Source organism: Puma concolor, chromosome D3 (genome assembly GCF_028749965.1).
Source record: "Puma concolor isolate L17-30 chromosome D3, mPumCon1.1.hap2, whole genome shotgun sequence".
NCBI classification, from domain to species: domain Eukaryota; kingdom Metazoa; phylum Chordata; class Mammalia; order Carnivora; family Felidae; genus Puma; species Puma concolor.
Genome location: NC_141678.1, coordinates 93,937,527 through 93,963,143, shown reverse-complemented (window position 1 = coordinate 93,963,143; position 25,617 = coordinate 93,937,527). Strand labels below are relative to the sequence as shown.

Below are 25,617 nucleotides of genomic sequence, written 5' to 3'. Positions count from 1 at the left end.
TTTCTATAATCTTACCAGCTAATCTTTATTTGCTGATGATGAAAAGAAAAGGGGGGGGGGGGCAAGAGGGAGAGTGAGCGGAATGTCATTTGGACGAGCACTATATTTGTATGTGGACGCACGCTGGGCCGACACGCGGCGGCCGCTCCTGCTCCGCGACCGCGGTCAGCGTGGCCGTGCTCCGCAGCGCGCGGCCTCCCCACCCACCCCGCCCCCGGGACCCGGGGCGCCGGGAGGCCAGGGGCTCGGGGAGAGACGGAAGGGGCCCCACGAGAGCTGCGTGACGGAAGGAGACCCACGGCCCCCTGCTTTTCCACACCAATGTCACACGTCCTTGGCGCTCGGCCGGCTGCGCTCGCGGGAGAGCGGGGAGTGGGGCGCACGCCGGGTGGGCTCGCCGGCGTGGAGGGGCCGCTCCCGGAGGCGCACATCAAAGGCCGCCGCGCAATTGGTGTGCATTTCCCCCAATTAACGGCATTTCCTGCCCCCTCCCCCCCCCCCCCCCGCCCCGCCCCCCGCGCCAGCCGGGCAGTCCTGGCGCGAGGACGAGCCTCCCCACCCCCCACTACCCACCCACCCCCACCCCCAGCGCGCGGGTGTCCCCGCAGGCGCCTCTGGACGCCCAGGCCCCTTCCAAAGAGAGTTTTGGGCGCCTTTCGGGAGGAGGGACTTAGAGGTGCGGGGGGAGGGGGACGCAAGCAGGACCCCAACTTCTGAGTCCTGGAACCTCTTCGGCCCCGCGTCGAATTCGATTCTACAGGCTTCGATTCTGGTGTAGACAGGCGGCGGTCTTCGGGGACCCTTTCACTCGACACCCCCGCCCCAACCGCCCCCCTCCCCGCACTTCTGCCCCCCCCCCCCCCCCCCGCACTTCTGCAACCCTCGGGCACAAGCAGGCTGGGGGCCTCCCCTCCCCAACCTCCGCGGTTTCCTAATTAGCGCCGCGGGGGCTGCGGGCACAAGGGTTTCCCCCCCCCCCCCCCCCCCCCCCCCCCGTAGCCTGGATTCCGCTCCTTCTATGGGACAAAGCCACTCCGCGGCCCCTCCCCGTCGGGCCTGCCCCAGGGAGGTCCGGCCCCGCTGCGCAGGGGGGGGTCCCCAGGGCGGCGCCTGCGGGCCCGGGTCTTGCCAGGTGGGGCGGGGCGCCGTCGGCTTCAGGCCGGAGGCGGTCCCGGCTCACTCCCCGCTGAGCCCACCGCCCTCTTCGGGCCGACCCCCGCCCAGGACCAGGCTCTGGGGCCCCTCCCACCCTCACCCTTTTGGCGCCGACCCTTCCACGCCAGGCCACCTCGCTTGGTCGCAGCCTGGAGGCGTCTTGGACGAACCCCCACGAGTGATTTCGTGACCTCGCGCAGCCCCGCAGTCGTCCTGGCTCCCAGAGCCGTGTGCCGGCCCGGGAGGGTGGAGGGGGGGGGGGGCGGGGGGGAGGTGGCGACGTGGCGTCAGAGTGGCCCCAAGCCGTCTTCTGCTAGGTGGGGGCCGCCGGAGCGCACGCAGGCAGGACTGTCCCCGGGCGCCCCCTGCCCCGGCCCTGTGCGTGGGGCGCACTGTCCGCGTGGGAGGCACCCCCTCCCCATCCCCCTGGCCGCAGAGCACAGCACACCCGTCTTCCTAACATGTTCAAAGAAGTTTCAGAAAAGCGGGCACAACTTTGATGTGACCGTTCCCATCCGTCTTGGCTTTCTCATTATCACAAATGTCATTTGCTTTGGCTCCGAGCTCTGCAGAAGTGCAGAGCTGAAATTCTGCAGAAGGCCAGGCCTGTGGGCCAGGCACTCACCCAGAGTCCTTGAACCACGGTGACGGGGACAAAGGCCATCAGGTGCTCCTGTTTAAGGATGGATGTCTTCACTGTGAACCCGTGCACTGGGCTATTAGCAGAACAGATCTTTCAGACTGTCCTGGCAGGTCAGGCCCAGGAGAGGAGGAACAAATATCACACAGATTAGAGTCCCTTCACATTCTCCAGGGAAAAAAATAAAAACAAGACGACAAGGAACGCCAGGACAGCAGAAGGAGCAGCCTCATACTGAAACCATGCCGTATGACTTGATTAGCTAAATAAATAAGCAGGTATGTCCAGACACGGGGGCCACCTCCCGCCTGGCCCGCAGGGCAGGAGCCTGAGGGGGAGGTGTCTCTCTCAGCCTTGGTGACACCCTGGCCAGGGAAAGAGGACTTCTTCAGGGTTCCAGGGCCCACACGTGCCCCTGAGGCCACCAGCCAGTCCTGCCTCTTTTCGCCACTGGTAACCAGTGTCGGGCGGTTGTGCTTCCTGTGCCTTGAGCTGTGTGCGTTCGCTTCCTGCAGACTCTTCTGCCTGAAATCAGACTGGAAGAGGGGACGCAGAGCTCCTGCATGGTCGGAGGGGGTCCCTGCCCTTCAGTGAGGGGCACACTGTCCCCCAAAGACAGGGATCTTCTTGGAATTAGAAAGTTTAAAAAAAAAAGAATCTTTTGTAACAATTCTGATCACTAGATGAAAAGTGGATTTGCCTGAAGTCTGGAAATGCTTGCTTCTACACAGGCGCTGTCTGCTTTAAGGAACCCTATGAAACCAGATTGCATAGGCTTGAAAGCCGAAGTTTACTCGCTTTACAAAGGGTTCCCACTCTTCTGAGTGTTGGCTGCAGACTTCCCCAAGGAGGCAGAGCTGCAGGGTACTGACGTCAGCCAGCCTCTCCATGGCATGGCTCACAAAGCCGGGCGCCCTGTGTCACTGGCTCCTCGGGGCCCTGGGTGATGCCAGTATTGTGGGTGTTTATCCTCGCTAAGCTCAGCTCACAGGAGGGACGGCTCTGCTCTTCCACAGTGAGTTCCTCCCCGGCCTCTTGGCCAACTGGGCCTCCTCCCAGCACAGGGAAGGACAGGCGTGCTCAGAGGCCGAGAGGGAAAACGTTTGGCTGGAAGAGGGGACCAGGCAGGTGAGAAACGCGGACACTAATAAAGGTGTTAGTGGCAAAGAGAGAATGTTATAGAGAGTAGGGTGCGGAGAAACCCGAGGCTCTGGAAGGCAGGAGGAGAGGGGACATGATCTTGAAACCAGAGAGGGTGCGCTAGGGTGCAGGCCCGGAGGCCGGGCTCTGGGAGGGAGTGAGGGCGGAGCGAGGATAGAGGTGGTTGGCCTCTGGGGCTTGGGGCAGTGGGCCCGCTCAGAGGCCCGAAGAGAGAGCTGAGGTTTGGAAGGAGCACGTGATGTGACGGGTCTCCCGTGTCCCCATCACCAACTCATCCACACCGCAGAGGAGATGCTCAGGCAGGAGACCCCGTCTCCGCTATGGACTCGCTTCTCCCAGGCGCCCTCTTCTCCGCTATCAGGCACCCGCAGAGCTTAGGAAACGGCGCGGCTCCGTTTGATAAACTGAACTACCGTGGCCGCTTATTTGTTACGGCGAATTTGAGAAGAGAAATCACGCTTGCTCACATATTCAAGGCACAGCTACGATCTCATTTTCTCCAATTGGATCTCTGCTGTGGATCTGAAAGGTCCCGGTCCTTTCCATATAATTTAGCTCTGGTTAGATTTCATTTCATGTTATTCTTTTTTGTTTTATTTTTTTTAACGTTTATTTATTTTTGAGACAGAGAGAGACAGAGCATGAACGGGGGAGGGTCAGAGAGAGGGAGACACAGAATCTGAAACAGGCCCCAGGCTCTGAGCTGTCAGCACAGGGCCTGACGAGGGGCTCGAACTCACGGACCGCGAGATCATGACCTGAGCCGAAGTCGGACGCCCAACCGACTGAGCCACCCAGGCGCCCCTCATGTTATTCTTTTTTTTTTTTAATTTTTTTTTCAACGTTTATTTATTTTTGGGACAGAGAGAGACAGAGCATGAATGGGGGAGGGGCAGAGAAAGAGGGAGACACAGAATCGGAAACAGGCTCCAGGCTCCGAGGCATCAGCCCAGAGCCCGACGCGGGGCTCGAACTCCCGGACCGCGAGATCGTGACCTGGCTGAAGTCGGACGCTTAACCGACTGCGCCACCCAGGCACCCCTACCCCTCATGTTATTCTTAAATCCATTTCACAACCAGCTTTTGTGGGCCCGGGTCAGAAGTGCCTGCCTGTGTCCTCTCCAGGACCTCGGGCCACAGCAGGTGCTGCTCTGTGGGCAACAGTGCCGTGGGGCTCGAGAGGGGCTGGCAGGGGAGGGTTTCTCTGAGATGCGTGAACACATCCACGTGCCCACTGGTGAAAGTTGTCACCCTGCCCCTGGGAGGTTTCCTGAGCTGATTCCAGGAGACACGTGCCCCGTGCTTCCTCTCAGTGCCTCACACCCACGGCAGCTTCGCTGAACACCTACATGGCCAGCATCCTGCCGGGACCCCTTCGATTTCCTTGGTTTCTCCAATTGTTCTGGAGAACGTTTTACCTATTCCATTTTACAGGTGTATCGATGTAGATTCAGGGATATTAAGGACATGCCCAAGGTCACTTGTTATTGGTAATGGAGTCTGCACTTGTTTTGTCTTCTCGGGAGGCTCATCACGGAGCGCGGCACATCCTGGTTGTGGTGCAAGTTGCTGTTGCCGCTGACGCGTAGTCTGCCAAGGCTGACGTCCAGAATCTTCTGCACGGTGTATTTTCCTTCTGCTGGGCATGTGCCGTCTCTGTAAGTGCCGTATCGTCTTCCTCCGGAGCGCTGGGCAAGAGCATTTTGCCCTTGTCCCTCCTGTCATGGCTGCTATTGTTTGGTGGGGTTTTGGGGCAGATTACATTTTCTTCTGCAGATGTACCTGTCCAGACGCCCTCAGCTCCTTCCCTCCCACCTGGCCCCTCTGTCCCACAGAAGCCATCTCCCTGTCAGCCCCACTCCCTTCCCCTCTTTGAACATCTAACTCATCTGCAACAGTCTCTGCTTTCACTTCCTCGACCATTTTCAGATCCAATTTGACATTTTTCTTTGAGGAAGTGCTTCCAGATTATGTGTATACTTTCTTCTCTGGTTCCTCTTTTCTTATTTACTCTTATTTTTTAGCAGTCATGGAGGCTACATGGTTTGTGCACGTGCGTCCTGCAATGAGATCACGTACTGTTCGTCCACGGTGCACACCGTGTCCTCAGCCCCTCAGAGTGCAAAGTGCATATTGTCACCCATGCCATGTGGTGCAGCCCGAGGTCAGCACGGCTCTGGTCCCCTGTCCAGGGCCGCACCGCTGGAGCTCTGTGGACGGCAGGGTAGCCGTGGGCGAAGGCGTGCCTGTGCCCGGGAGCTCAGCCCCTCCTTTGAGTTCACACCGGCCACACCCCGGCCTCTCCAAGGAGCTCCTTCCGTGGTCTCTGAACCTTTGCAGGATTGTGTTTTGAGAAAGTCGCCTCCGCTTATATAAAAACTCTTGCCTGGTCATTAGAACCTTCTATTGCTCGGGCTAAACGGGAGGAGATAAAAATTTCAAAGTACAGGATAGGACAGAAACGGTGTCTGTGGAGGTGGGGAACGTGGCAGAGACACTGGAAACGGCGGCACAGCCTGGGCCTGGTGTGAGCGGTCAGCCACCCGCCAGCAGTAGGAAGGGGAAGGTAGGAGGGAGCAAGTGCAGCCCAGCGACTCCGCTCCCGGGCCCTGTGCGGACACAACTCGGCCCAGGGGCCCCTGACTGCACGGGTGGGCGGGTGGCGGGGACCGTCCGGGCCCAGAACACGCGTTTGGTGAGTTTGCTGCGGGGACTGTACGCAAACGCGGAAACGGCCATCCGATGCCGTCACGGACGTTTCGGTTTCGACCCTTCCAAGCGGCCGGTAGCAGAAGGCGGCGCTTCGCTCTGCAGAGAGTCACCGAATCGCACCACGCCGACGTGAGCTCCCGTCTCCCTCTGACGCCTCCCGGCAGCCCTTTCGCTCGGAGCAACACAAAATGGCAGCGCTCGCGTCGACCTGCCGCTTTTCCGTCAGAGAAACGGACAGACAGCGGTTTTCCTCTTGATCGTCAGCGTGCACGTGAATGTCGCCAGGTGGCGGTACTTGCTGCCCTGGCGACGTCCTGGCCGCGCGGTGGCCAGGATCAGCGAGGGGGAAGGTGTCGGAAGGGAGGGCCAGCCGTCCGTGGGCACCGGGGGCAGGTCTCTGCGCGGCGCTCGCTTGGCGCGTCACCGCGCGCTGGCCGCCGGGAACCGGGCACGATTTCGCGAGACCCTCTCCGCTCACGTGCTTCCCGGAAGTGACGCGCGTCGGAAACCTCGTGCGGCGCTCGGGCCGGAGCTGTTCCCGCACAGTCACGTGACGGCAGGCGTTGGCCACAGTTTCAGGCTGTGGCTGTGTCAGGGACGCTCGCAGGACGTTGCAAGACCACGTCTTCCGAAAACGAGGATCGCTCGGTCTGTGAAGAAAACTTTCGGGACACAAGCGTGTACCGAAGGCGCCATGAAAAACGGTGGGCGGATGAAACTTACGGTGCGGTCTGAACGTGCTAAGTGACAGTTTCGAGGACCAGAACGTGGCGGTCAGCTCCCTGCTGAAACCCTCGTGGCAGACGCAGTGCCGCGCACGGCCGGGAACCCGGGCGCTCCCGGCCGCGCTGGGAGAGGGGTTTCACGGTCAGAGAAATCTCGTTGCAGCCCCCCGCCGGCAGGGTGGACCTGGGGTGGGTAAGGCAGGTGTCGGAGGCCCCGGGAGCTGGCCCGCTGGGACCATGTGTGCGGAGGGAAGCGGGAGAAGGGAGGTGGCCTGGGGGAGACGGCGGAGCCGAAGGAGGCTGCGAGGACGCGACTTGCACAGGAGTGGGGGCTGGGCCGGGGCCTGGTGGGGGTGCCGCGAGCGGCTGTACCGGGGGGCTGCCCCTTCCCTTCCCGAGGGGCCCCGCCAGCTGACAGGACGCCCCTGCATCTGGACCTGGAGGCCCTCCCCTGGCCGGCGGGCCGCACTCCTGCTGTCGAGGTGAAGATAACTCCCTCTGCTACAATCAACGGTGACAAATGGGGTGTGGCCAGGGAAGGTGAGGAGCCCAGTGACGAGGATGTGGGGAAACATCTTGCTCTGAAATGGATTAATTCTATAACCAAGAGATATTCAGGGGCGCCTGGTGGGCTCAGTCCTTAAGCATCCACTTTGGCTCAGGTCATGGTCTTGATGTTCGTGGGTTCTGGCCCCGTGTTGGGCTCTGTGCTGATGGCTTTCTGTCCCTCCCCTGCTTGCACTCTGTGTCTCTCTCTCGCTCTCAAAAATAAATAAATAAGTAATAATGATAATAATAAACATTTACCAAAAAAAAAAAAAAAAATGTTTAGAGGTATAATACAAAGGAATTGGTGATCGATTGTGTATTTGAGTATTTGTTGAAGACAGACAGACTTGTTTTTTGTTTTGTTTTGTTTTTATTAATTTTTAAAAAATGTTTATTTGTTTTTGAGAGAGAGACAGAACACAAGCAGGGGAGGGGCAGAGAGAGGGGGAGACACAGAATCCAAAGCAGGCTCCAGGCTCCGAGTTGTCAGCACAGAGCCCGACGCGGGGCTCGAACCCACAAACCGTGAGATCATGACCTGAGCCGAAGTCGGACACTCAACTGACTGAGCCACCCAGGTGCCCCTGTTTTTGTTATTGCTGTTGTTGTTGTTAATTAAGGGAAAGGCGTAGTTGAGGAGTTGCTAACTAGTTCACGCAGGGGTGCCTGTTGGCCACCGTCCTGGACGGGTGAGGGAGGTGAGGTCAGAGGCCCCCATTGCTGACTCGGGTCAGGAGGAGAGGTGCTCACCAACATCGGCCCAAGGCGTGAGCCAGGTGTGCGGGGTGGGACACGGTGGGTTTGGGATGTCAGTGCAGGATGGACGGAGAGTCACCTGGCTGGGCCTCGGGCCGAGAGGTGCCAGGACGTGCCAGCTTGTAGGGCTGGCGACTGGGATCTGCGAGCATCGAGTTGGCCCAGCCGCATCTGGGGCAAGGAGGTGACCAAGGCATGTGGCGGGCAAATGGAGGACAAGCCTGCCCAGCCAGCCTGCGGCCCCCTCGAGGTCTGGCCATGACCCCATGACCCGGACACTCTATGGTGAGGGCCCACACTGTGGTTGAGGGGCAGCTGTGTCCGCTGGGCTTTTTCTGTGGCTGAGCTCTTGCATAGGAACATGTTTTTGGCTCCAGAATTAGATGCCCATGTTCCCCATTCACCCCCCCTACTGTAGATCACGTGAGAAATTCTCCAGATGATAGTTTTTTCTCCATTCTCAGAATGTATGGGTGTTTTTGAGGATAAAAACAACCAATACCTTGTTTTTACAGATGACTTGGAAACCTCTGTAAATGAGCACAGCAATGATGGAACCACAGGGCTGTGGTCTACGGTAGGACTCATTGGCAGTGAGTGATTTTACAGCTTAAGTCTGAGCATGAATTATTAAGAAGTATTTTTGTTATGCGTCACAGATTTTTGAAGTTATTAAAAGTTATAATGCTTTTAGAGAATGTTCACCATTTGAAGGCTTAGTTTCAAGGAACTTAAAGCAACCACGGGAAGTCTCAACTAACAACGGCCAAACCCTCGTGAGGGAGAAGGTCTTGGCCTCCAGAGTGTGGCCAGTGGCAGGACGCGACAGCACACTCAAGGACAAGCTTGCTTGGGGGTGACTGCACCTCAGAAGGACACCGCTGGCGGAACAGTGACAGAGATGACAGGTCACTGTCCAGGGGACACAGCACACACACGTGCGGGCGCGTCTCTGCTGGGCAACATGGCAGACAAGATCTGTGTAACTGAGGTAAATATCCTCAAAGGCACAAAGCAGCTGGATGGGAAAACTCGATGTAATTGACAGAATTCATCCTACACATTTCAGAACACATCTATTAAATGAAGTGTCCCCAGACTGCCTTTCACTTCCCGATGATCAGACATATGGGGGCAAAAGAGAAAATGCACGTGCAACATCATCCGATAGAGAGGTCACTGCCCTCCGAATTCTACACCCAGGCTACTCGGCGTTCATAGAAGTTTTAACACCTCGGTTTGGGGAGCATACAAAAGAAAACGGAGGCGTTAGATGTTTGCCTTTGCACATGAGACTCCCTTTCAGGACACTGGAGTGGACGTCCACCGAGTCAGAGGACTGAGTCTTACGTCCGGACCCTGTGCACCAGGGAGGCAGGACCAGCGGGCGGGGCCGTGACCTAGGCCTTTGCCGAGCGCGAATCTTCGTCGCTCCCGGGTGACTAGGACGAGGGCCTCCGCAATCCTGCTCACTGACCGTGGCTTCCGCAGGTGGTGGGCCCAGGGAGAAGACGGGAGGCGTCCTGGGAGATCACACGTTATCGGCGTGGTCACTTCTGCCGTGTGGGGACGCCGCTAGGACTGCTCACTTGTTGGTGCGTTTGGGCCAAGGCCCAGCTTGAACACCGCCCGCCCGGGAAGGGTGTTTCTGCCGTGCGCACACACGACTGAGTTCCGGCAGCAGCCGTGACAGGCCTGTCTGCGGTGCACACGCGCCAGGCTTTTGCTTGGCCGACGTGGCCGCTCGTGCCAGAAGTGCCGCTTTCCCAGAGCACTCCCTTTCCTTCCAGGCGAGAGGGAGGTGATGCGGTTTGCTCTCGGCGTATTTAATTCTAAACACCGTGCAGATGTTTCTTTGTATCTCAGTATTACATGTAAGACGCCCTTTCTCCCTTCAGCTCTGCAGCGGTATAGTTGACACAGGTGTGTAGGAGTGTGTGCGCGCGCGCGCGTGTGTGCGAGGTGATTGCCACAGTCAGGGTAAGCGCACATCTGTCACCCCGGCCGCTCCCTGTGTGTGTCTGTGGCAAAGCGTAGATGGTCCAGTGTCTGCGTCGCTGTGCTCTACGGGAGGCCCCGGGACTTCCTGCGGCAGGAAGTTTGTCCCCTGGGCCGCTCTCCCTGTTTCCCCAGCCCCTCCAACCTCCGTTCTGCTGTTTCTACTGAGTTCGACTGTTTTCCGTTTAGCTTCCGCGTGTAAGAGAGAACACAGTATTTGTCTTTCTCTGTCCGGCTCACTTCGCTTAGCATGATGCCCTCTGGGTCCGTCGTTGCCACAAATGACAAGATCTCATTCTCTTTTTACGCCTGAATGAGACTCCAGGACATCGAGTCCCTCCTCTCTTGTTGCGAGGCTGCGGTAGCCGTGAATAATGCCACATCGCCTGGGGCCACACTCCGTGTGCAGCAGAAACATGCCCCGTGTGGGACTGCTGCATCGAAGGGCGGTTCAAGTTTAGTTTTTCAAGGATCCTCCTTACTGTTTCCATAGTGGCTGTGCCAAGTAATATGGTTTCTTAAAATTAAGGCTACAGGGGCGCCTGGGTGGCTCAGTCGGTTAAGCGTCCGACTTCAGCCAGGTCACGATCTCGCGGTCCGGGAGTTCGAGCCCCGCGTCGGGCTCTGGGCTGATGGCTCAGAGCCTGGAGCCTGCTTCCGATTCTGTGTCTCCCTCTCTCTCTCTACCCCTCCCCCGTTCATGCTGTGTCTCTCTCTGTCTCAAAAATAAATGTTAAAAAAAAAAAATAAAAAATAAAATAAAATAAAATAAAATTAAGGCTATAGTTTGACCCCACGTCGTGTTTTATTTTCAGACTAACATATGTGTCTTCTCATCCATATTTAAACCCCAGATTAGCTTTCTGATTGAAAAATAAGGTTCATGTGTAAACTTTTTCTGAGCTGGTGTGTCTTTAGTTTAATGTACTACATTTTTTTCATTTAATATTGTGAACGAAAGTGTTTTACATTGGAGGATGTAACTTCCACAGCATTTATTAAACAGCACATGGGAAACCGTCAACCGTTACAAAGGACGGACAGACTAAGGTGCCAGACCCACAGCACATTTGGCGTTAGGGGAGTGAAGCAGGTATGGTCACATTTGTAAGAACACACCCAACAGCAACACGAGTACCCATATGGGACGGGACAGGAGAGCAGGAGGGAGCGGGAGAAATACCGGCCACCGAAAAATAAGAACGAGCAGAAGCAATGCGACAAGGCTGTATAATTAGTCTACGTGCCTTTATTGGTAACTTTCCACATCTTTTTTAGTTGGTCTAACCCATCTTTTTTCTTTTTTATGATGCTGATATGTTTTTATGTTTTCTTAATTTCATTTTTTAATGTTTATTTATTTTTGAGAGCATGAGCAGGGGAGAGGCAGACAGAGAGGGAGACACAGAATCCGAAGCAGGCTCCAGGCTCCGAGCCGTCAGCACAGAGCCCGATGCGGGGCTCGAACCCACGAACCGTGAGATGGTGACCTGAGCCAAAGTCGAACACTTAACCAACTGAGCCCCCCAGGCGCCAATTTTTTTAAAAATCAGGCCAATTTGGTATGTTTTTCTGAAAAGCTAACTTCATGTACTAGATTTTCTGCAGAGTATAGACCCTCGTACTTCACCTTTCGGTCCTTTTCTTCAGTCTTTGAACTTTTGAAAGGCGAGTAACGGGTCTTACACGAGGGAAGATGCTAGATGAGGCAGAGAGGTGAGTTGTTGACTGACTTACACCCGATACTCCTCCCCCTGCTCCTGGCCCTGGCCGCAGCACCACACACGGCGTCCTCAGAGGTGACAGGCGGCTTGTGTCAGGTGAAAGTGAAAGGCACCTCTGTGATTGAGGCACACATCGCGTATTTATTTGAAAAGTAAAAAAGCACAATTTATTTTGCTTGAATTTTCCGCTTTATTAACTTTTTGCGTTCTTTCAGTTTGCGTTTACGGACGATTTCTTTTTTATCAGATTGTGGCTGAAAACGTCAATATAGAGAAGGTACAATGTAAAAGGCCTGTAATGAACGTTACATAACATATAGATGTATTTGGGGTGTTCTCCGCATTTCTGTGTTTAATTAAGAACTGAGCCATCAAAAAATGTGGTGTATTTGGGTAATTGTTGTGGAAATGTCTAATTGCTCCGCCCTCGCCGGGCCCTTTCGGCACCTCATTTTACATCGTCGCCCGCTAATTGTGCTAACGGTACGAGTGTGCATCTCTGGCACGCACGCTTCAGAACCCTCGTTTCTTGCTGGGAACTGTCATGATAATTCATACTGGAATTAGTTGGAATTGTTCTCCTCCTAGTCACGTGGTGCTTGAACCGTACAAAGACTTTGTAAACACAAATATACCAGGTACTCCTATTCCACGTTAAACACACACTGTAGTCATATCAACGCACAGAGATAATTTGGTCGCTATTATTTTGTCACAATGCCCCAATTTCACAGAGAATTAAAGCAATATCATGTTGTGATTTAAAAAAATCTCCACCAAACCTTAAGTGTGTTTGTGCAAAGAATCAGCCACCAGACGGCGGGTCTCTTCCCGCTGGATGGTCGGGAAGTCATGAGAAGTGTGTGCGTTTTCTATCCTAAATCCCATCCTGGCGTCGAAAGGTCCTAGGCCGGATTTCTTTTTCACAGACCTCAGAGTACACTTTCTGTGGGGCAGAAACCCCACCGCCATCCCGAGAGAAAGCATGGGGGCTTTGCTTTCCGTAAAGTGCATCCTGAGAAATTGGGTTGCCCTGAGTCGCATTTAAACGTGATTAGATTTTCAGTGTTTGCCACCCTTGGGAGTGGTCCTGGGCTCCTGGCCCCCAGGAGGGTGAGCATTACCGCCTCAGGAGGGCCACGCAATTCAGGAACAACCTTCGTCTATTACGTGAGTAGAGTGAACAGCAGCTATGTTGGTTTGAACACAAATTATGGATTTATTTGCAGCTAATTGGACAAAACCGGTTTTATTCTGTATTCTGTGACTTTCTTGTGAGATCAAAAGCACATTTATTCTTCGTTGTTGTGAACTTATCGGAAGAGTGAATATATTATCTTTGGTATTACCAGGAAAGGCGACCATATGCGTTGCTGCATCCGACACAAGAGGTTACTTAATGAGCACAAATTGTGGTCACCCTTTAACTGCTTTTCTGCTATCGGTCTCCCTGAGCGAACACTGCAACAATTCAGAAATGGAAACACATCAGGGGCACTGGGGTGGCTCAGTCGTTAAGCGTCCGGCTCTTGGCTTCAGCTCAGGTCATGATCTCACGGTTCGTGAGTTCGAGCCCCTCATCAGGCTCTGTGCTGACAGTGTGGAGCCTGCTTGGGATTCTCTCCCTCTCTCTTTGCCCCTCCCCCCTCAAAATATATAAAATAAACTTTAAAAAAAAGAAATGAAAATATATCAGAGGACGGGACTCCATGACCATGGTCCCTCAGGTCTGCACTTGCCTGGGATGTAGCAGCTGCTGTTTATTCGACCCTTTTCCGTTCCCTCACCGCTGGTGGTCAGCTCAGGGTAGGGGTGGTGGCAGGTTCTGAGTCTGCTCTGTGACGTTCCCCCCACCCCTGTCCCCGTCCCCAGAGGATTAACTTAAACTCCCCACCAGAAGGAGTTTTGTGAGTTTTGTTTAAACTTCTCTCTTGCGGGTCGCGGGGATGGGTCCTCTTGAGGGAAGCAGGCCTGGGCTTGTAACTGAGTCCCCACCACTGCCCCATGCTCGGCCAAGGGCCGCCCAACGCTAGATTTGGGGCTGGGGCCTCAGCTCGCGGGGAGCGGAATTATTGACTGTGGGGACCCCATAAACACAGAGGCGCTTGTGGCCTGAGTGAACACAGTCCTTGCCATGCTCACTCCCCTGAAGGAGCAGGAGCCATCGCCCCGTCTCCTGAACCATCTCGGGCAGACCTCTCTGCCGCTGGGCGTCCATGTGGACCACGTGCCCAGGCCCTGGCAGTCCCTGTGGAAGTCCCCGTGGCGGCTTCTTAGCGCCCGACGAGCCCCTTTTATTAGTGCGTCCATCCCATCCACCACACCCAATGGGCACCCAGGTGCAAGTGATGTCTTTTGCGAGTTGGACCGAGTATCGAGTCCAGTGGGGACCCTGGTTCCGGTCTTGACCTGGGAGTTTTGCAAGAACTTGGAATAAGGTCTGGACACAGCCTCCTCTTGGTGAGGTCCTTCCTGATGCCCACAGACACGTGCTCCCCGAGGATGCTGTCCGTTCAAGACCTCTCTGCGTGGGCCGGCCACCGTCACTCTGGGCCGGGGCCCGCTCCCTGGACCTTCTCAGAGGAACTGGCTGCTGGCCACGTGTCTGTGTTCTGACCCTCCCACGCTCCGTCGAGCACATGAGGAGACCCTGGATTTGGAGGAAAGGGGCGTCTTCCCCGGAGAAAGTGACCCTCCCGGGGAAGGGGGCAGGAGTGAGGGCGTTCTGTGACCAGCAACTCATGGTCCCAACTGACGAAGTCCCCAGCCATGTCCCCTTGGTCTCTGTGTACGTCCGTGGGGTCACCCGAGCTTGCCCTGAGGGTCTGTGTGGCCTCCTCCAAGGGGCAGGCCTGCTCAGGCCTGGAGCCCTGTCACAGGCATTCCCACGGAGTGAGGGCTCGAAAACCCACCACAAATGTGCACTGTTTAGCTTTGCACAGAAGCTAGGTGTGTGCTGGGAACACCTCGCTCCACACAGGCAGCTGGGCCGTCACAGCGTTACTGCTGAGGGACAAGGACAGAATCTCGACCACAGAGGCGGGCGGTCACGCAGGTGCCTGTGTCCTGCGCCTCATAAAGGCCAAGCGGTCCGAGTGGCTGATCCTTGAAGTCACTGCAAGGGCGCCCGGGCGGCAGCTTGACCCCCTGGTGTGTCACCAGGAAGCTGGGAGCCCCAGAGGAGGGGGTGGGGCCTCCGATTGACCAACTCAGGGTGCACCCAGACAGGTGAGCTCAGTCCGCTGTGTGCACCTTGTCTTACCCCGTCTGCGTCTTTGTGTTCGCGAATCGATTCCTTGGAAGCAGGATGTGCCCCTGATCCGGGAGGCACACAGGCTCCGGGTCTCTGTGGCGTCACCGTGTTGCAGCTGGGACGTACGAAATAATTACAAATGCAATCAGAGCTCCCAGGTCGTCACGCAATGGGCACACTGCACACATCATAAATGTCTACTTGACTTTTAATTAAGCAGCTTCTCCTCTGGGATTTCCAGTCACCAGTGTGGGTAAGTGGGCTGTGCCGTGGCTGGTCAGGTCCCGTGGGGGCTGAAAACCCACACCTGCCTGCCGCGGAAAGGGAGGCTTAGGGCAGCGGTCGGGAAGCACACGGTCCCGTCCTGCCAAGCTCGTGTCTACAGCGACGGCTGATGCCAAACCGCTTCTGCGGGCAGCGTGTGTCCGCGAGCGCACCGTGAGGCCCCCGTGGGGCTTCGGGACCCCCCTGCCCCGTGCTGCCTGGCCATCCAGAAGCCCGGACACGGAACCGCCAACGCTCTGCTGTGTGACGCACTTAGCACCGGTCTTAGGAGGAAATTCCTGGAGGCAGTGAGCCCTGTGGAGGGGTGTGTGGTTGGAAACTGGGGACAACGTGTGGCCACGACTGGTGTCTGGTGGAGGCCGAGGGCGGTGTGGGGATGAGTGTGGAAACCACAGCCCGGTTCCATGAGAAAGAGCCGAGCGGCGGGGCCCCGACAGGCAAGGCGGAGGCGTGTGGCACAGAGACAGCTTCCGGACGTGGACCCTTCAGGGCCTGCACCTGTGCTGTCCTATACTCATGGGGGCTTGTCTGCAATTTGGAGGGTCAAGGTATCTGAGAATACTATAGCTCGAAACCTTTTCTCATATCAGCAGTTCTCAAGACCTTTTCTGTTTGTTAGTTTGTCCATTGTTCCAAGGAAGGCTTCTCCTTCCAGAACGAGCGGATGTCAGGGGACCTTGTTTGCTGGGGTGTTCGGATTCCTTTCTCCCCACTCGCGGGTTTCCTTCCTTGGCCCCAGGTTTGTCTCTGCAGTGAGAGCTGCCCGTGGACCCCGAGCTGGAGGCCGATGCGGCCGCAGCCCCTCTCTTGGCTTCCCGCTCTGCCGGCCCTGCCTCCTGCGCCCCTTGGCGGTGGGCACGGGCAGCGATGCCAGTGTGGGAGGCTGGGCGCCGCGGAAGGGGGTTTCTGCTGGCTCCCAGCCTGGCAGTGTCACGAGAGGATTGCCAGAGCGGATCTCTCTCCCTTCGGTTGGAATGGACTGTCGCTGGGAGCAGAGCCAACGCGGGCCCGGGATTCTCAGAGCGGGAACCACTCCGGGGGAGCTCAGAGCTGCCTTTCAGCGACGGCACTGATGGATGTCCCACGGGATTCTGCGTCCAGGGACATGGACACGGGGGACAGACAGCCTTCTCTGTTAGTGGGATGCCCACCCGCGTGAACAGAAGCACCTGGGGCAGATACTGGGTGGATGTTTCTAGCGGTCACGCGCTCAAACATGCAGAGACGGTGGCAAAGAAATGGCGACGTTCGGAAACGTGGAGCCGCGGCGTGTGTCAGAGTTACTGGGACGTGTGACCAAGTGAGGGCTGTTTGTCCACGAGAGCGTCACGGTTTTGTATCGAGGTAGTTTACTCTCAGAGGGCGTGGCCACAGGGTGTGTGTGATGCCACGTTCCTCAAGTGTGCCGGAAAATCCATAATGGATTTGGGCACGCTGAGTCCATCTATAAGCATTTACGGGCTTTGTTTTTATTTCGGGCGGCGTATGAACTCTGCATTTAGCAGACGATCATCAGCGGCGAGGCTAAGGAGATCTCTTAGGACAGTTTTGAGGGTGTGGGCCTAGCACGTCGGAAAGCTGTAGGCCGCGGGCTGATACGCTGCGGACGTTGCCGTGAACGGAGAGATCAGTCAGCCCTTCACACCGCTTCCCACCCTGGCAGAGCAGAGGGAAGGGCCCAAAACCAAGCCCAGGAGCCCGTTCTCAGAACGTCCGCCGACCTTGAGCCGCCCTTGGCTGCCAAGGCCAGCAGGGCTCTGGCACTGGGGACATCAGCACAACTCGGCCAGCGGCAAGGGGCAAAGGCTGGGTCGGGAGGTGGTCTTCATGCGTGCAGAGGTGGGAACTTGTCTGGCCTCTTTGAAACGTCAAAGTAATTTCAAAGTTTCATCTTTACTTTGCAGCTGATGTTTGAAACACAGCAGACGCGGGAAACTCTCCAGGGTGCAATCCCAGGCTACCTTAGATGCTCGTCACCAGATTCTCTGTGTGCCCGGGACGCGCAGGGCAGACGGGCCGGGTGAGCACATCTCCCTTCCTCTTGAGGTGCGAGCCCACCCACTCACCTCCCCGTTCTGCGCGTTAACCGGTCGCCTCTACGCTGTGTGGTCTTCAGTAAAATCGCGACTCGGCGAAAGGTGGCACGTAATTTGGACTCTCAAACCTAACTCGGGATTGACCATTTGTTTGCCAGATCTCAGTGGCCGCAAGTCACAAAGAATGTGCCGGAGACAGTAGCCCAACTTCCTGCCTTTACAGATGAAGAAATTGCTCTGCAGACAGCAAGTGGTTTGCTCCCGGCCACAAAAGCAATTGGCACTCTCTGGCGGCTGCTGTGGATGATGATGATGGCTGGCCTTCGAAAGTCTGCTTTGGAGCTGACTCTTGAGGAGCAGGGGTGACGAGGGCCCTCGTTCCGGGTGCGAGCATCTCATACAACGGACTTGGGTCTTCCCCCACACCCACGCGCTGCAGTCAGTTTCCTGGGGCCGCCACAGCAAAGCCCGCGCCCGCCCGCTGACACACAGGCTCTCTCCACTCATGGACAGTCTGGGATCCAGGTGTCGGTGGGCACGCTCTCCTGGAGACCCTTCGGGGGTTTGGTCCCGGCGCCCAGCTCCTGGTGGCAGCTGCGGGTCCTCGGGGATCCTTGGCTTTTGGGTGTGTCACCTGACGCTTGTCCCTGTGTTCTCCCCAAGGGTCTGTGTCCTCTCCTTCGGAGGGTCCTGGCCGCAGTGGACGGGGGCCACTCTAAGGACCTCGTCCTGATTGGGTCACCTGCAGACACCGTTTCCAGAGAAGATCACGTTCACAGGTACCAGAGATTAGGACTCTGGTGTATCTTTCTGAGAGATGCAGTTCAACCCATCATGTCCCCCCCCCCCCCCCCGCAAGGAAAAAGAATGAAGATTGCACACATAATTACATCTGTGAGCAAATGACTCCCTTTTGATGTGCAAAAGCAGGATTCGATGTGTAAACTGGGCTCAGTGATCTCTCACTCGGGAACAGCACTTTTCAACAACGGGACGGACAGGGTGCGTGCAGACCCAGAGTCACAAACGACTGTGTGACGTGCCCATCCCAGCCATGACAAGAGTGCCTCGTGCCGTGCCAGGCGGGGGGCACCGCCCAACTTCGGGACTGTGCTTCCTGCCAGGACTGTCCTCGGCCCTGCGTAGCTCAGGTGACACTGGCCACCTCGCTGTCACTTAGCAGCCAATGTGGCTAGGGAGTTGAGGATGCCAGGGCTGAGTGAGGTCCCTCGGTGTAACTGGAAACCAAAACACAGAATCACCAAGGGGTGGTGACAGTTACTCACAAAGACGGGAAAGATAATGAAAATAACGGAGCCAGTGACGATAAGGAGTGGAGAGTGGAAGCAGGCAGCTCACAGGAAACCACATCCGTGCGGGGATTGTGCCGAGGCCCCAGGGGCTGGGGTGGAAGCCAGCCCGCCTTGTGTGGGGCGTCTGCCGGTGTGACGGGGACGCTGCTGCGTCTGGGTGACCCAGTGACGTGCTTCCTGCCTTTTCTTATGCCGCGAAGGGCTCCTCAGTGCTGCGTTCTGCCATCAACCAGCATCAGTGTGGCGACGGGATGCGTAATGGGGGCAAGTGTCGCATTTTGGTAGATTCACGTTTCTACAGAGTTGACTTTTCCCAAAGCTCTTTTACAAGGGGCTCGTCAAATGGTACCTTCAGGGTGACCATATCAGAAGTGACGTGAAGGTGACGCTCAGATTGTCGTGTGCGCGACCCGCCTGGACTCCGGGCTGTCTGCACCATCTCTGGCAAGAGCGATTGTCCAGAGAACCACCCGCCCTGTCGTGGACGGTGTCGCGTCCCCAGGACCAGCTGATGCTCTGTGACCCTCCCCGGGGAAGCGCCGTGTGGGGTGTGCATGCCCAGTCCGCGTGACCACGGGAGCAGACCCAGTCCAGGTGTTTCCTTCTGGGGTGTGGACAGGCTGGCCACAAACGTCCACGGCGGGTCGGAACCAGCCCTTTCCCTTCGTCCCCACCGTTCACCTCTGAGTCCCAGGCCCCAGGCTTGCCGCCTCCTACAGGGTGGCTCCACTGACTGCTGGCAGCGAGACTGATCAGTACGTTTGTCCAGGACCCCCCTCCACTCCAAGTGAAGGAAGTTCGGGCAAAACCAGAGCGTTTTCTCCACCACACGTACTTTGAGAAACTTGGAGGGTGGTATTTTCCCACATACGAGGAATGAGGCACACAGGACGGGCTCCCAACGCGAGGGGCTGGCAAATGTGTTTCATTTTGGAAGATGCTGCATTAGGGTGACGCGGTGGTGAGATTAAGCTGCTTTTTCGGGTCACCGTTCAGTAAAAGGCACAGGCCCTTCGCACGTGTACCTCACATGCTTCGGCGTGTGCGTGGCTGACAAGAAGGGTGGAGGGGCTGCTTATTATTATTTTCTGTTTCATAACTCAACCAGATACGCCAAGGGACGAAAACAGGGTTTTATAGGTGGGACTGGGTTTAGTGCTTTTCCTATAAAATAATTTCCACAAATTTAGCTTCAGGCTCTCTTCTCTGTCTGATATAGGAGACGGGATTCACAATACATTTTTCTGGACATCCATAAAATGCACACTCCTTATGACCAACGAAAACCTCTTGGCCAGACTCCAGCCCTGCTATCGGCATCCGCTGCCCCTCCCGGCGGCCTCCCCCTCCACCCCTGTTCTTCCATTCGAGGTTCGAGTGCCTTTTCATTACGGACACGCCGACTTCTGGCTTCCGTGGCTGTTGGATGCCTCCTGTCCACGTCCCCATAGCACGTGTGTGCCTCAGGATGACCCTTCACTGGACCGCGGGCAGCTCAGGGACCAGTGTGTTGTTCATTTCGGGTCCGACCTTGGGCTTCGGAGGGGGCCTGAGGGCTAGTCTCGCTGTGCGCATCCCTGAAAGTAAACTTTATTGGAAGCACCTGGGTCCCCCTCCCCTCCTCTGCCCCTCCCTCTCCTGCCTCCTGCCTTTTTTGCTCCTCCTTGTTGCTGAAATTCCATATAATTTAAGGATCATTGAATATAATTTAAAAAAATCACAAATATGAAGTTAATACATTAGCTTTCTTTAATTTTGATTCCTAGGTAAGAAATAGTGAGTGGGAAAACAATGAATGACTTTGTCATTCAATTAATACAAAAGTAGTTTTATTCTCACAAGATGAATATACTCATAAATGAGAAGAAAATAAAATACAAGGAATATTTAGGCCCAATAATTTAAATGACTCAGCGTGATTTTATTTCCATTCATACTTTAATCTGTAATTTGAAGTGCAAATATTTTCACGTGGTCAGTTTTGTGTCTCTCTCCTTACTGTTTGGCGAAGGATGTAATTTGCTGGTGTCTGAAGCAATCGGGAAGTTTTTCTTCCCTATAACGGTACATATTGTTACTGTATAAATCACTCACATAGGCACAGGTGCATTCTTCCATATACAGCCTTAGCCTGTTTCAGATAGATGCACGTTCCTGTTTATCTTCATGGCTAGGGTTTGCTCTGACACCCCTGGCTTTTGCACTGAGGAAAAAGATTAATTGACTAATGGTTACACGTTGGGCCAGCCTGAACATTGTTCTGGGGCTTTGCTTCAATTCTACTCGTTAAGGAAAAAATCCTCTGCAGCAATGTTATTAATGTGATAAAAAGAAATACTTGTTAATAACTAGATAATTTTAAGAACTTGGGTTCATCCATCTGTTAATCTCAGTTGTGATTAAGGAGGAAATCCTAGTGCCCATTATTTCTAATGACAAGACCAAGCAGGCTTAAAGCATTAGCCGGCGGAGGCCACAGAGAAGAGGCAATGAAGGTATCAGCAATCTTAGCCACAGTTGAGGAATGGGCCTGGCCTCCACACAACAAAAGTGATACAAAAGAATTATACCCTCACTAAAGTCTATTTCCTCGTATAATCACACAAAATGATTTTTCTTAAATATGATAATAAATCACAGCAAAAAATCAATGTGGCAGAGCCCAACTGCTATGGCCTGATAACGCATCAATCAATATTTAGTATTTAGATTTTAATTAATACATAGCCGTGCAGAGGCTTTTTAAGAGAGAAATATTATCTCAGATAAAAAATCCGGCACCGTTAGCATGCAAAGCTGTTGCTCATATCCGTCATTGATCAATCTGCTGCACTCGTGATTAAGAACCCTGGAAAATATCAGACAAGAGGGTAAAGCAGATTGGACCAAAGAGAGAAGGTCGTAGGCATCTCTGCCTGGGAAGCTGCGGGTGCAGGAGGCCGGGAAAGCCAGCGCGTGGGTCCGTGCAGCCCGCCGGGGCCACCCCTCACCGGGCGCACCGGGGGTGCAAGGCGGCTTGTCGCCAGCTCGGAACCAGCGAGTTCCTCCTCCCGTGGCCGTGCCCCCGACTTCCTCCAATCTTGTCCGTTGTAGCTTTGCATGAAAGTTTCTCTTGACGATGAAGTATCTGAGAATGATTTAACGCTGGGGCGGGGGGCGGGGAGGGACGCATGTTGGTTTCAGCAATTCCTTACGCGTCCCTTGACTTGAGAAAAGCAGGGACACGGCACGCGTGCCAGACGCGTCCCTTTCCAAAGGGAACCGTCCGTTTCCAGTATTCTCTTTACAACCCGTGCTTCCTCTGTCCAGCACCGACCTCCTCCCGACCGTCCCGTCCTTCCCGCCGCCCCTGGCAGTTACCTGCACCGCCAGCCTACGCATCCCCGAGGACGTGACTGTTCCCTCAGTGCCTCGACCCTCAGGCTTACCAGGCTTTCTAATGAGCAGAAAATGTTTCTAGGTCTAGCGGTTCGTGCAAGACACAAGGAGGGAAGACAGAGTATGTTTCCGAGGTCTCTTGGGAAGAGAATCTAAGAAGATGGTAGCTTGCTCTTTGGGGAGGACCCAGGGGGGCTTTTCACATTTCCTTCTACATCAGTTCCCCCACTGGGTCTCCTTCCTCTATCTTCCTCTGTTTATTTTCCCATTTGATATCTCTTCCCCCCCCCCCCCCCCCCCCCCGTAGAGAGTGATGCACAACCTTTAGCTGAATCTTTCTTAATACAGTGGTCTTTGGGCAGACCTATCTGTGCAGCTGATCCAAAGTCAGTGGAAATTTTGCCTGTGTGGGCAACGTTGGTGTTTATTGAGAGAAGAGCCGGCCTCTAACTTGCCTCTCTTCCCGATGTCTTAAAGAGAGCTCGCTCCCGGGGCTGCCCGGGGGGCTCGGCTGGTTGGGGGTTCAGGTCATGATCTCACAGTTCATGGGTTCGAGCCCCGCGTCGGGCTCTGTGCTGATGGCTCAGGGCCTGGAGCCTGCTTCAGATTCTGTGTCTCCCTCTGCCTCTCTGCCCCTCCCCACCTCAAAAATAAATAAACGTTAAAAAAAAGAGGGCTCGCTCCTTATCTGGGATTGGATTCCGTATCTCATAGCCGCATGTGGGTCCTCATTGAACCTGGTGCTAGCCAAAGTGATTGATGTGGGGAGGGGTCTACAATGTCCATCTGACACGGGCACCATGTTGCACAACAGAAGGGGCACCAGAAGCAGTTCAGTAGGACCCCAGGGGGGGTTACCATGACGTGGCCTCTGTGACACCCAAGCACAGATTCTGTACATGAAGCTGTATGTTGACGATTTTGGCAAAATGGAGGCTCATGAGACTGAGAATGTGCCCAACCTCATCGGCTGAGAAGTTTCCCCAAACCATGGGTTCATACTGAGGCACGGATTATACAAACAGACTCAAGAAAAGGTGTCCAGGGAATCTTGTGACCTTGGGAACGTGGGACAATTCAGAGTTTCCAGGTTGTTTCTGATCGTTGGCCTTTGCTTTGGGAACTAAGGAGCCCTATGTTGTGGTCAATGGCCATGAGTACTGACAACAAATTAAACTTTCTGAGACTAGAAATTGACGGGATTGTCATCTTGTGGACTGGGGGGAGCATGTATTGTGGATTCAGGTACAGCCAGCAGCGTCAGTCCTCAGGTTTCTGCCAAAGTTCTGGTGGAAACTTCCAAAATGGAGACACAACTAAACCGGATCACCGGGGAAGTAGCTCAGACATCAGACTTTATACTCACTAGAAAAAAGCTGGGTCATTGAGGAATTAGAGAAACGATTGCTTTTTCACTCATTAGAACCATATGGTATCAGAGGCTAACAACATCCCACATTTGACCTAATAATTCTACCTCTAGGACTTTATCCTAAGAAAAGAATCCAATAAACGTAGATAATCATGTATCAGGATATTTGCTGTAGTAAAACAACAACTGAATGGACGTGTGTGTGCATGAAGGCGTCTCCATGCCACCGCACCAAATACAGCCTCGAGGGACGGTCACATTCGGAATAGGTAAAGATGTTGCAAAAGGTAATCTTAATTCTGTTAAAAATGAGAGGATGAGAACACCCTGAAACATTTAAAATTTTTCATCTAGATGTTTTGGGTGCTTTACTTTTTTTTTAACGTTTATTTATTTATTTTGAAAGAGAGAGAGAGTGGGTGCATGCATGTGAGTGAGGGAGGGGCAGAGAGAGAGAGAGAGAGAATCCCAAGAAGGTTCCTCTCTGTCAGCACAGAACCCGACTCGGGGCTCAAACTTACAAACCGTGAGATCGTGACCTGAGCCGAAGTCAAGAGTCAGACGCTCAACTGACTGAGCCACCCAGGCACCCCCACAATGTTTTATTTGGAGCAGAGAGAGGGAGAGATCACTCTGGAAGGTTGTGGTTCAGCTGGTTATCAGCTGTCTGGTCTTTGGTGACGGTTTCCACAGACAACTCTGGTCTCCTCACCCGGAGCGCCACCGTCTGGGCCGATCGACCCAAATCATTTCTCTTACTACACAGTCGCCCAGTGGTTCATTTCCTGCCCCCGTGATCAGACAGAACATTCAAAAACATGGCTTGCTGAGACAAGTCCCACAGGTGAAGTCGACTTGAGTGAGTGGTGTGGATACATTTTCTGTTATCTGAACTGGAGAAAACCCCCTGCAGTTAGGTCCTTAAATAGTTACAGACCAAATTTTGTTATGTCTCAAAGGGGTTCACCTTTTCCCAAGTGCCTTGGACTGTGCTAACGAAGAGCGTGGTTTGCAGTCACAGCCTGTACACATCCACCCACGGAGGGATGGAATGACCTCTTGTTTGTGTTAGAAATGGCCTCTTTTTCTTTCTTTTTGGCAATGATCAAATCAAATTAAATTCACGTGCTTAGAAGGAGTCCATCTTTACAAATGTCGAGCGATGGAAACATACTCATTTGTGAAATAAAACCAGCAATCTCATCCATGAGATTAAAAAAACCCAGCCATTTTAGAGTTAAGTTTCCACATCTGCATTGCGAGGGGTTTATGACCTCGCTATCAACATAATTCATTAATACTTGCAGAGGACGCGGTAACACCGTGTGCACCTCCACAGAGGCACTGTCCCCACGTGTCCACCTTACTGTGGGTGGCGGAGGGCAGGCAGCTGTTACCAGGAAGCCCTTCCTTTCCTGGGACAGAGACGTCACCTTTTAGGAAACTTGTGCCCCAGAATTCCTGGCCCCCGGGCTCCGGGGCCTGATTCCCAATACCCAGCACGGATTTCCACAGTATGCACTAAATAAACACTCGATGAATAGAATTATTTAAATTATAGTCTCTCTGCGGCCGCGTCCAAGCTCACAACTAAACACAGCTTGGGAGAGAAGCTGGGTGAACACACACGGTAACACAGGCGACCTTTTTCTTTTTCTTTCTTTTGCTCCAGGGGAGACAGAGAACGTTTTGTGTCGAAGTCCAGTTTCACGACAGGTGGTTGTGACCTGGGGGGGCAGCCGCTGACGACCCCAGTGTGGGGTGTCGTGCCGGGGGCTCTCTGCATGGGGCCCTGGGGCACCAGCTGAGGGTGTGAGTGGTTTTCAGCGTTTCCTTCCTTTTCTCAGTCCACCACGGCCATCATGGGAAGCGGGCCTAGGAGTCAGCGAGGCCGGAGGGGTGGCCATTATGAGTCGCGTGCCCTCGGGAGCCGCTAACCACCACGGTCCTGCGTTCATCTCTGCAACACAGGCACGTTTTAAGCCGTACTTTTGTTTTGAAATATAAAACACTTCCTGGACTTGGACGTTAGACAGTAAGATTATGATTGTTGGGAGTGTTAATTATTAATCGACTTGTAATAAGTTGGCTGTGAGAACCTTGGTGATGAGAAGCCTCAGGTCGGGTTCCAAGCTGGGAGACCCCGCACGGTCGAGCCCAGCCGGCTGTCCTGTCGGAGGGGGGGCTGTGAGACTTGGCGGGAGAGCATCTGGCCAGCCGAGCGGGGTTCCATTAGAAACGGTTCGGCCTCGGCCGTGGCCACGGTAGGAACTCTCGCAGACACTGGGCTTCTGGACCTGGAGGCACTGCTCCCTGGGTCCTGACGTGCGTGAGTGTAGACGACTTGCTTGGTGTAGACGCGAGAGTGGCCTGTGTGAGAACCAGATGGGGATCTGGGGGCAGCTGGCGCTGGCCCGTGAAGGGGGCATCCAGCGTGGCAAAGAAGCAACTAGGCAGGTGGGACTCAGGCCTCCGGTGTGTCTGGAGCGGATGCTTTTGTGTAAGGAAAGGTGACAAAGGGGATCACAGACAGGAGCCGCCCTGTCCGCGCTCTCAGCGC

At 54.8% G+C, this 25,617-nt stretch overlaps 1 protein-coding gene across 3 annotated transcripts in view; it reads left to right on the top strand.

Moving 5' to 3' along the window:
- The window catches only part of LOC147575713 (uncharacterized), a 60,363-nt gene extending 40,426 nt beyond the window's left edge, over positions 1–19,937 (top strand). The window contains exons 1-6 of one of the 3 annotated variants that reach the window (XM_086683263.1): positions 6,168–6,372; positions 8,214–8,275; positions 16,863–16,978; positions 17,153–17,356; positions 17,658–17,773; positions 19,527–19,937. In XM_086683263.1, coding sequence (XP_086539389.1) covers positions 6,363–6,372; positions 8,214–8,275; positions 16,863–16,978; positions 17,153–17,356; positions 17,658–17,727 — 462 coding nt within the window. In that variant the 5' untranslated portion in view covers positions 6,168–6,362 and the 3' untranslated portion in view covers positions 17,728–17,773; positions 19,527–19,937. Of the gene's footprint in view, positions 1–6,167; positions 6,373–8,213; positions 8,276–16,862; positions 16,979–17,152; positions 17,357–17,657 lie in introns of those variants that run through there. The other 2 variants (XM_086683262.1, XM_086683264.1) reach the window with 2 other exon arrangements.
- The last annotated feature ends 5,680 nt before the right edge of the window (positions 19,938–25,617 follow it).